The following is an 11,936-nucleotide window of genomic DNA, read 5'->3' on the forward strand; positions in this document are numbered from 1 at the left end:
ACGCTGCTAGAGTATAGTTTTATATTTCCTTTGCTGGCTCTGCGCCAGGCAGTGAGGCGGCGCTCCTCCGCCATTGTGGTGGAGCTGGCACTGGGAAATGGAGCAGAGGAGATCAGGATGGTGAATGGAATCAAGGGCCCCAAACTCCCTGCTGTTCAGTAAAAGATGCCAGAGACCCCTGGGTCCTGCTGCCACTGCAGCCTCTTTACTACGGACCACTACTTCGAACAATACGAGCAGAGTGAGACGTGTAACAAGAAAAGACTTGATGCAGCCAGGATGCGGGGTGCTAGAGCGCTAACACCTGAAACTTTATGAATATGCATCTTCCACCAATGCTGAGAAAACATTTAAGTGAAGCATTGTGTGCAGCACGTGTAGTTGTAGACCACATGCTGTGTACTCTGCTGCCATCAAGCGTTTCATTGAGAATATTGCAGACTTGATATGTGTAAAAGAGGGATCAGTTTGTCCTAGTTCTCGACAGTCCATCCTCTTCCTCGACTGCTGCTTTTTACACAGCTCTCGCCCTTCCACTTGATGTTTTATGATCTGGTGGGTGCCCTAGTGTTACAAAGTTTGAAGGCTTTGTTAGCATTGTTTAGATAAATTTGCAAAATACAAAAATGCCGTCTACTCAACAGAATGCTGTATATTATGGGATGCAAGGGGCAACTTGGGTCTACAAGCTTCAAGTGAAAACTGCATGAAACAAAATACTTAGCAGCATCCATTGTCCCTCACAGGTTCTCGACTTGATTCGTTGTGAAAGTGGAGCGCCTCAATTATCTGACATTAAGGATGAAAAACAAGCATTTTCAATGCAATAGGTCTTGCATTTGCGAGCGTTTAATCTACTGGCATTGTAAAAGACAATGCCTTTTATTAATGTGTTTTTCAAAGCAACACATATATAAAAGGCATTGTTAGTTCTAATTCCAATAGCTCTATGTCTCGCAAATGCTTGGCCACTTTAATGGTGGCCACACCCCTTTCTTTACACGCTGCTCGCTGTGTTAAGGTATCAGTGAGCCGCGTCTAAAGAAAGGGGTGCAGTCAACGTGAAAGTGAAAGTGCCTATGGGGTGCTCCCACCCTAAGCAAAAAATAATAATAATAAGAAAGCTTCTGTAGCGCGGCTGCTAAAGTGTAAGCGGCCCGCAACTGTTAATTAAATAAATAAATAAGCGTGTCCGTGTAAGTGGCCTGCACTGTAAATTAAATAATTAAATAAGTGTGGCTGCTGAAGTGGAAGCAGACTGCAAAGTAAATTAAATAATAAAATAAGCGCTGCTGCTATAGTTAAAGCAGACTGCCCTGTAATTTAAATAAATATCTTACTAATAATTTAAAAAAAGCCTGCGGCGTGCTGCGATGTCGTGGGTGAAATAGGGGAAGATCATTAAAGAAAATAGGGCTCACGGACTACATACCGCAGACTGTGGAACAACACAAGTATAAAGTCCAGTTGTTATGGAAGGTTCCAAAATGGAGACAAGGCGGTGCCAAGGAGCGACTATTAAGCCTATTTACAAATGAAAATCAACGATTTCGCAAGGACAGTAACAGGAGCCAATTGAAAAGATGGGTGGGAAATGGGAAGAGCTTCTATGCCATACCTCAATACGGCACACCTCACAGATCAGCGCATGCACTGCCCAGGTTCGACCTAAAGAACAAGGTTATCATTTGATATGACTAACTGCATTGCAGATATAGAAAAGTTTTTCTTAGCCTCAAATAAACTGATATAAAACAAAAAAAGACTGTATTTAAGTTTGGGATTGTCAACCTATTTAAATTACGCCAAAGGCTACCTTCGTAAGGTCGATTACCCAATTAATATTGCTGTCCAAACGAGTGTTCTGTGTCTTAAGCCCTTCGGAGCTCCATGAGCTAAAATTTAATCCCACGTTTAGTGCCACAAAAGTGTCAAAGGATGGGAAGAGTTTACCTTCACTGATATGTTTGCCATTTGCTGGTGGCCTCATGGTAGTTGCGAAAAGAAACCCAGAAAGAGGGGTGAACATGCCCACAATCCGCAAAGGGCTAAGTGATAAGGATGATAGTGTAGTCTCCACACCTACATGGCAGTCTTGGAAGTCATAGTCCTACAAGACGGCTCATTCCTCAAAGACCTCATTTAAAAAAAAAGGATCCTTGTCACCCCTGAATTCCTGTCTTCAATAGCACTTTTTGTTGTGAAAAGTAGAATGTTGTATAATAAGAGCACCAAGACACGCTTCTGAAAGTATCTACTTGTGAGAATAGAGTTGAGGCTCAACTGACCCCAAAGGCTCTTTTTAAAAGGTAGTATTACGCAAGCCAGTGGCCGCGACAAAGCAAGCCTCCATGATCATTGCCTCAGGTTAACATTCATAGCAAAGGTAACTGTTTCTTCTTTTCCTTTAGGGTAAAAGGCCCGAAGAGAACTCTGTCGTCGATTATGAGAAGATTGACCATGACGCCAGGGTAAGCAATCTTCCAATTGTAAATCAGTGTATTGTGCAAAGATGTGTGTATTGACGCCCTGTCTGACTATGCATGGGGAGGAAGAAATGCCTTTTTGAGTCCTGTCGCTGACTTTGTTCTTAAGCAGCCTTTCCTTCTGCAAAGTGTTTTCTAGACATTCCTTGGACATTGTGCTGTTCACTGCTTTCAAACTTGCATTTATGTGTCCAAGATTAACTTCCTTCATTGAAACCCTTGCAGTGCTCAATTTCAACCCCACTTGTGTAGATCTGGGTCTTCCAAAAGTACTTCTCCGGCTGCATGTCTACCATCTGTTCCTTCTTTCCTCCATTTTACATACTGCTGCCCTTACCAGTGAGTACTAAGGGGCTGATTTAGATTTCGGCGGACGGGTTACTCCTCACAACCGTGATGGATATCCGGTCAGCCGAAATATAAATTCCACAATAATCTTTGGGATCTATATTTTGTGAGGGAGTGACCCATCCACCCAAATCTAAATCAGGCCCTAATCTACTGAAGCTCATAAGCATTGGAAGCCGAGGTCAGCGCTCCAGATACATCTAGCTGCCAGATTTGAATCTGAAAGTGAATGAGGTTCTCAGATGAATATAGTGAAGGTCATCAAAGTGAGACTGAAGTCCAAGCCTGCTGTGATTGGAGGGCTCTGACTGTACCGGGAGTCTTGCTTGTGGCTTCTTTGCCATCGTGGAGACATCTTCAACTTTCCATTACACCGCCACGCAAAGAGGTTAAAACTCATGTGAAAGTTTACGTGAGCTGTTTACTGTTTTCACAGTATTAGAGAAATAGTACAGACTTTATGAACATTAACCTCAAACTGCACAGAAGCAGTGCAGTTCATCCATTAAAAAACATTACATGACACATAACTAGCATAGACATTTAGTTAGGGGCATGAACGTTGTTTCCGTACGGATGCTAAAATACAAATGTTAAATCCTTTCTTTGTTTCGCACCTCTTTCCAACATGAGATGTTCAGAGCTGCTGCCAACTTCTTTATGGTACACCGTGTCACGTGCCTGGATGACCACTACTGTTTATTTATGAAAGTGCACCTCTGTTTTTGCACATATTCTGCCGCACAACTTCAGTCACAGACCTGTGTGACGTGTAGGAGATATTTAAGTACAGAACTTTGCTTTATTTTGAACACCACTGTGCACAGACACAACATGGCGCCGGTAGCACCTGCATCGGAGAGACTCGGGAGACATTCGTATGCGCGCACTTTGTACAGTCACACTCTGCCCTGTGCATACACATGCAGCGTTTGTTTGCAGAAGCTCCCGGCTCTCCTCAGTAATTTGTTGGTTGATTCTAGGATCTTTACGAAGCAGGAGTGAAGAGGAAAGGGACGGATGCCGCCAAGTGGATCTCCATCATGACCGAGCGAAGCATACCCCACCTACAGAAAGGTAAGGAGCTGGGAGGAAACTCTTGGGGGCAGATTTACAAGCCCCTTACAACACTTTTGCCTCTCCATTGCGTCACTTTTTGTGACGCAGCTGCGGCATAAACAATGCACCAAATTGCGGCCCATTTACATCATGACGTATCTAGGGAGATGCGTCACGTTGCAAAGCCCTGAGTCACATTATAAATGCGTCAGGTAGAAGGTATGCAGGGTGGGCGTTCCCACGCAAAAAGCCATGTAGAACTGATGCAGTGAAATTTACAACATCTCACTGCGTCACTCTACGCCTTCACTGCGTCAAAATCCCTACGCATGCTCAGACCAGGCGTAAGGAATGACGCAAGGCTTTTTGAATGGGACTCACCTATCTGTTGTGGCACATGGCTGGAGTTGCATCACTTTCATGATTAACTCCAGCAATGTGTCACTTTTGGGCCAAAGCATCTGTCAATCCTTGCGCCATGGTGTGCGGTATTGTAAATACTGCGCATCCATGGTGGCGCAATGGTTTCATATTGAGGTGCAGGGAAACTGACGCATCTGTAGAGATGCGTAATTTTCTTGTAAATCTGCCCCTTGGAAACTCTTGACTGTGACTGTATGGGTATTGAACATTCGGCGCCATATCTGCCTGTTGACATCCTTTGTCGTACTACATAAACCGCAGCAACATATCGGAACATTCCATTGACTAGGCCCAACTCTATTATTTATAAAGTCACAGCTCAAAGTGCACAGACACGGCCCGTCACACCTTGTTTGTAGTTGAGAAATGCTTACACTCTCTGTTACTCCTGAAATCTCTTCTGTGCTTCAGACCTGCCCTATGCACCACACGCACAATTGCCCATTTCTTAGATTCCATTCTGAGGAGAAGAACCGGCATTGTGTGGAGATGACCTTGCATCAGGCAGGTCAATGAGGCTGTCACATGAGACATCCAAGCACCACACGCTACACTGCTGTTGTCCTATCCATCTCATCTGTGTATGGCCACACCGAGTAATGAAATGAAGGAATATCAGCCACATCTGGAGTAATCTCCCCCTTGAATGGAGAAATGAAGTAAGAATGCTAGGGTTTGGAAGAAAAAAACATTAAAACGCACTTATGTTCTTAAGATCTTCAGGGAATAGAAGGCTAGAATTTGCTATGGGGCCTAGCGCTTATGGACTAATAAAGTTGTTTGCACTATACATATAAACTAAATGAAGACGACAAATGCAATACATACATCTATCCTAATCTTGCTTATTCCTTATTTATTTATATGGTATAAAATCTGCTGGACTGTGACACATATTAATCAACCTGATTTTATCAAAAGTGCCCTGGGATAGCACCAGTAGCTCTGACTCTATCTCAAGGGGGCGTTCCCTTACTTGCATTGGGGTGTGACTTCATGCAGATGAAGCCATACTTTGCCTCTGTTCCTGCACCATACTGCAGACATAGGCAGAGAGGCAAAGAGGCTATCAGACGGCGCACTGATGCTAAACCACAAAGAGGTGGTGTACAGTCAGTCGGCTTTCCAAGGATTGCCTTGGATGAAGGGGTAGTGTTTACACACCCACTCCCCTGCAGGCAGGCGTAGTCACTCACTGCACTGGCCTGCACCCATCTGATATTTCCATTTTAAGAGCCGGCAGGTCTACGCCTGTTCAGTGAAAGGCATTCTGGAAACTTCAAACAGCTGGTCTGCCTTGACCTAATGCACTGCCTTCAAGGTAGACGGGAGTTCAGTACTGAGTTCGGGACACTGCATTTTTTGTGATAGAGTGCCTGGTCGGTGCCCAGCTTACCCAGATGAGGTTGTGCGGTGGTGCAGCTCAGACCAGTGCTCTGTATCTGTGCAATGGACCCATAAGATGATATCTCATCATTGACTGATCTTAGCCTTGGAATAGCATTCACCTCTCATCAGCAGAGTGCTGTTCTCCATCAGAATATTTTTATGCTGGGTCAGAACACTGTACACTGTACACTCTAACAGGAAAACTTCAAAGTGTCCATTTTAGCGACTCTAGTTCTAATGCTGCTTCTCCAGGCCTTTTTGTGATGCATTTTTTTCTTCCCTAGTGTTCGACAGGTACAAGAGCTACTGCCCCTATGACATGGTGGAGAGCGTCAAGAAGGAGTTCAACGGGGATATGGAAAATGCCATGGTGAATCTCGGTAAGCCAAAACCTGCATTATAGTGAAAAGGGCTAGTTACTAAAGGTGTAATCTTTCAAATTCTCAAATATATATGAGGGAACCTGCACACCGAGGCAAAAAATATGGACAGGAAAAGTGTGGCTAATAAAGGCATTGATATTCCTAATTGTCAGCACTATAAACTGTAAAATCGAATTCACAAAGAAAGACAGTGACCAAACACCTAACCTCATTAAGATGGGATACACGCCAATAGATATTCTTTATGACCACTCCAGGGACAGCATTCTGATAAGATGAGCAAGTTGGAAAAGCTAAGAGAAGGAAACTATGCCTCCAGATTGAAAACTATCGGGTAAGGTGAAGTGAAATAACCCTAAGACTAAAAACAATAAACTAAAATATTCTCTAGTAACCTTCAGAATATTGGGGGCGAGAACATGAAACTGGAGGCAGTTCTTCAGAAAGAACTTCTACCTGTCATTAAATAGATTTAGCATTATCGGCTGCTCATCAGCACCTTCTTTGAATGGTGAAGATGGAACCTAGTGTGTGCTAAACAGTTAAAATCTAGGGTCATTTCAAAGGGAGTGATTATATACACAAAAGAAAGTATGGGTTTAGCATGAATTTATTTCACATTTCATAAAAACAAGGTGTATAAAAACATGTTGCACAATAAACATATCACGGTATAAACACAATTCTGTCATAAAAGAAACGATTGAGTAGCCCACATGATCACAATGAGTGCTCGCATATACCCTTCACATTGCACTGAATCTATGCTAAAAAGAGAACACCATCATAGGCAAGCCTCCATAAGCATGGAAATACTATCCAGTGCGATCTAAAAAGTTGATGGAACTGGTTAGTACAATGAAAAAGAAGAGTAAGGCAGATATTCACAGATGAACAGATAATATAGTGTATTTATGAGGTGGCAAACACGATTAGATCTAAAAAAAAGATAGATTGGTGACCCTTGCACTCACTAATGTTGGTGTGGACTTGAATGTTATATGGACTGGAGCATGAGAGCTCACTCACGTATGTCCTCCAAACTGATATTTAAAAAGGAATGGTAGATATGAACACTAACTGTAGCCTGAATAAATGCTAACCACTGTTGCACAGTGGCATTGCATCCTCCAGTGCATGAGACAATAATCTAATATATGATTGTGCTATGGTTAATTCTAACCACTAAAAATGATGGAAAAATAATATACCACATTTGTGGAGCACATTGAGTACTAAACAGGAATGTCTATGGTGTACTATAAAGCCCTCGCCAATGACAAATATAATTATTTATAAGTTGCCTCATAAAAAGTAGTATAACTCGTGATCCTTGTTGTCATTTCTCAATCACTTGCAAGTGGCAAATCCATCTAGCCTTCGTTTGTTTCGACTTATGGTCACAGTTTCCCCTTCTAGGGTAAGCAGGTGCATAATCAATGCCATGAAATCCAAGCGTGCATCAGCATTACGTTGTGGGAAAATATGGGTAACCAAAGGGTAGGTAGCATCCTTGTTTAGGTAAGCTCTGACATGCACAGTTGGGGTAATAATGCTTCAGGACACTGCAAGCACCAATTAAGAAGGGAAATATATGCAAAATAGGTACCGGGTTGTATCTTTTGATATCACAAATATCTCCATGATGCTCCATTATTTTTACAACTGACCAATTAATATCAGCCAGCACCAGTTTAGTAGCAGAGTGTTAGTTTCATTAGCCAGCTCTTGATAGATTATAAAGCAGAAGGTTGTTGGACCTTGTCTGACCAAGTGGGAGAGGAGGGCCAGCTGTTCAGTGCGTAAAAGAGATCACATTGGTAGTCAAAAGCTGAATAAAATTCGTAGAGTATGGATGTGCTCCAGGGTACATCAATGTCCTCTAACATATATATATAATCCACAATTCCTTACCTTTGAAGGGAGAGCTCATAGGAACACAGTATCAAAACTTAGATTTTGGAACTATACCCAGATTAAAATATTGGGATTGCCACTTCCATCTTTTTGACAAATTTTAAAATCGATAAACCTGTTTTCTGATAGACAGAAGAAATTCATCATTCTTTAGAAAATAAAGGATTAAATGTGTTGACCATATGCTCCTCTCACTCTTCTTTGCAGTCCAGTGCATTCAAAACAAACACCTATACTTTGCTGACAGGCTTTACGACTCCATGAAGGTAAGGTCTCTTTTTGAACTTGCTATAGTGTTTTGCCATTTTGCTTGTGTCAGAACTGCTTGTTTGGGTATAATTTGCAGAACTGAGACTTTGTTTTAACACTGACGCAGTATTAATATTTCTGTCTCAGTCTCCCAGCAGCACTATTCTGTAAGGCCCGAGAAGAACATTGTGCTTTCTGGGTACCTTGTTGCAACATATTCTGCTTTGAGCAGGTTTCTGTAAGATATTTCATCAGTTTTGTACATGGGAGTCTCCACTTTACTGTTTTTGCCCAATTTCTACCACATTCTCTCTTTTTCATCAAGGATTTAGAAGGTGTGCCCTGCTCCAAATTTAATTTGATTTGAATTTTCTGTATGATTACCAAGTACACGCCAGAGCCCCCAAATTTGTTCCAATAAAAGCACAGTAAACCTGTGTAATTTGTCATGTCCCATGTTGTAATGTAAGAGTAGATTGTCATTCAGGAGTCAAGTACCCAGAGAAGCATCATAGGTAAAAAAAACAGAAATAGCATTACTGGTCGACAAGAACATGCACAATGTGTAGCACATGCGAGATGCACAGTCAAGGTGTTTGTATCAGAGAGTTACATGGCAGAGGTTAATGTGCAACACATTGGGCAGCACTATCATTGTGCATAAGCAGTATTGTTTTTTTACAGCAGATCACTGATGGTTTTGCTCTTTGTGCTCTACATTTGGCCAGAGTTGTGTAAAAGTGAATGCTTTCTGCGGTGAGCCTTTAGCACAATATCTGGGATATCCTCGGATATGATACAGGTTTGAGTGAAAACAAAGTGTGTGAGGCAGTTGCAGTTGAAAGAAGACTGGGCGAAGAAGAGGGAACAGCAGATCTTCTGAAGAGATTTCTTTCAAACAATCCCATAGATAGTCCCAGTGACACAGGATAACTCCCTCTGTCCAGCTTCCAGTTGACTCCAAATTGGTGGCAACTCCAACTGGTGATCATAAATCATCGGTTTTCTTGAAATTTGAGTTAATGTCCTCTGCCGTCCAATCAGATGCGAATCCATTGTCAAACAAAAAATCAGGCCCATCATTTTGAACTGTGTTATGTTTTGGTTTTTTTATGCACTTATATTAAATACATGAGCTGTGTGATGTCAGGAAGTATTTTAGCAAACTAAACATTGAATGCTTGATTGAGTGTGATCATTCCTTTTACTTTGCAAAGCCTGTTAGAAGAGCCGTGTTTCATACATTGTGCATCACCCATGCTCTAGGAAAGACAGACTTGTTTAAGAGGACATGGGGAAATTTCTTGACAATACGGTGCCTTTGTAAAACTGATAGGGCTTGGGCCACAGAAATATTTTCTAATTAACACTAAACTAGAGGAAGCATTCATAACTCTTCAGCTGCTGTCTAAAAGTTCCTGCACACCACCCCTTTGTTGCCTAAATGCTTGTTTTGTAGACAGACATGTCTAGTGTCTGTGTTGGCAACTTCAACGCTTACTATTTACTTCCACATTCTTCCTGAATCTTACTTAAGTTCCTCATGCATTCAGCTGATCTCCCATCCCATAAATGCAAAATGTTTGTCAGAGTGACACAATTGAAAATACAAAACTTCTGATTCATATTTCTAGGTTTTATTTTGCTTCACTGGCTTTCCTCAGATACGGTGCATGAATGTCTTCATTTGCATCTTGTGTCTCATGATGATTTGTGTACATAGCAAGTTTCTTGAATTAAATTGCCTTGAGACTGGCTGAGTCTCAGTGGTTCCTCTACTTACTTTGACTGTTTTCTGCAATTTAGGGCAAAGGAACCAAAGACAAGATGCTGATCCGGATCATGGTGGCACGCAGCGAGATTGATATGCTGAAGATTAGGAAGGAGTTCAAAAAGAAGTATGGCAAATCTCTGCACTACTTCATCAGCGTAAGTAGCACTGTTACTAACCCTACCCTCACCGTACTTCAAGTGATTTATTTTGAAGCAAGTAAATAGAGTATCTGTCCCTGAAACCTGTACAGGGACAGAATGGGTAATGTGTGCAGTCAGTGCTTAGTTTGTATGCCTCAATACTTCAAAGCCCAGCCCAGCTGTTTTCCCTTGGGGATGCAGTGGTTCGTCTCTGCGTTTTGGGGATGACTGATTCACCTCTTCCTGTTGGAATGCTTTTGTTCCTTGCTTAACCTCAGTTATGCCCTTTTCTTCACCTTCCTTCGCAGATGTTTTCAAGATCTGATTCGAAAGGGAACCCATGGGGGTTCATCGCCTTGTCATTATTCATCACTTTCCAATAGGATGATGAGATTATTTTCTTATCCCCTACAGTTTCCCCCTCTACCTCAATGTATAGGTGCTTTATCTCGATGAGTCCCTTGCTGATCAATTTCTCTTGATGTTGCCACTGTTCATTACTTACCCCGTTTCATCTGTATGCCCCCAGGGTGCCCTGGTTCTTTATTGGAATAGGGATCTTCCATTTCTTTTCTTTCCCTCAGGGATGCTCTGTCTCATCTCTTCTCAAAGGGATTTCCCTTTTCTTTTCTTTCCCTCTGGGATGCTCTGGTCCACTTCTTTCCTTCTGGTTATATCTTGTGCTTTGCCGCCACTTCTGAGGCTTCACACATACCGCCCCTTTCAATATTCAGGACACCAATAATAAAAAAATCCTTCGCCTGTGTTTGTGCCCTTGACAGCCATATGGTCAGTTTTTGGTTGCTTTGGAGTAAAATGTTCTAAACGATTGTAAATTATTTTGTCACATTTGTATATTTCAAAATATATTGAATGGATTTGTGCTACTGAATAGTCATACAAAAAACTATAATACAATGGGGCATCTTCCGTAGGGTACACATTTGTATCAATGTCCAAGGCAACAGAACTTTAATGGGTGTAAAAAGGCAATGGAGAATTCTTTGCAAGGAATGGAATAAGAAATGTACCATTGCACTGGGACGGCCGGTTTTCATGCTTTCTTTCTTTCCCTTTGCAGCAAGACACCAAAGGTGACTACCAGAAGGCCCTGCTGAACCTGTGTGCGGGAGATGACTGAAGCTGAAAACGCCAATCCTGTCTTGCTTTCTTTTCCTTGGAAACATCTGCCTCACTAGCAGTACAAAGCTGTACCTAGTATCAGTATTCAGCAGACTAACTGTAGTGTTGCTCCTCTGACCTCGCTTTTTACCAAAGCCTTACAAGACCAAACCCCTGTTCTAACATTCCAGAATCCTGCCCGAGAGCTCATTGTGACAGACGACATCTCTTGTGTATTGTTTACGGTAAAAGATGAATAAAATGACTTTGTACTATACAGCTTCTGTAAAGAGTCCTCTTTCATTTATGATAAGCATAGATGTTGTTAAAACTGATTTACGCATATGGGCGGCATCTCCGTATGGTACAACATTTTCAGCAGTAAAGTAGAGACTGACCCTCTAAAGTTACCATCTGGCTGGTTTGACAGCCATCAGTACCCCTGTATGGGGCCATCAGATCCCAGTGCTCTCTGTGGTGTCCCCTCCAACAGCGACAGGAGACTCTGGTTGGCCATTGGTATTTATTCAAAAACAGCAGGCAGAAACGTCTGCTTCACATCAAGCATACACAAGGAATGTCCAACTATCAGTCCTCACATTCCAGAACCTTTAACGTACTAGGTTTCAGTTACCAAGAATGACTG

The 11,936-nt window shown here is 42.1% G+C and overlaps 1 protein-coding gene across 3 annotated transcripts in view; it reads left to right on the forward strand.

Annotated features, from left to right (window-relative positions):
• ANXA2 (annexin A2) overlaps positions 1–11,567 on the forward strand; it is an 82,153-nt gene extending 70,586 nt beyond the window's left edge. For all 3 annotated transcript variants that reach the window (XM_085648305.1, XM_085648304.1, XM_085648303.1), the window contains exons 8-13: positions 2,412–2,471; positions 3,818–3,911; positions 5,990–6,085; positions 8,213–8,271; positions 10,061–10,183; positions 11,250–11,567. In XM_085648305.1, coding sequence (XP_085504431.1) covers positions 2,412–2,471; positions 3,818–3,911; positions 5,990–6,085; positions 8,213–8,271; positions 10,061–10,183; positions 11,250–11,309 — 492 coding nt within the window. In that variant the 3' untranslated portion in view covers positions 11,310–11,567. The remainder of the gene's footprint in view (positions 1–2,411; positions 2,472–3,817; positions 3,912–5,989; positions 6,086–8,212; positions 8,272–10,060; positions 10,184–11,249) is intronic.
• The last annotated feature ends 369 nt before the right edge of the window (positions 11,568–11,936 follow it).

Source organism: Triturus cristatus, chromosome 3_2, assembly GCF_964204655.1.
Source record: "Triturus cristatus chromosome 3_2, aTriCri1.1, whole genome shotgun sequence".
NCBI classification, from domain to species: Eukaryota; Metazoa; Chordata; class Amphibia; order Caudata; family Salamandridae; genus Triturus; species Triturus cristatus.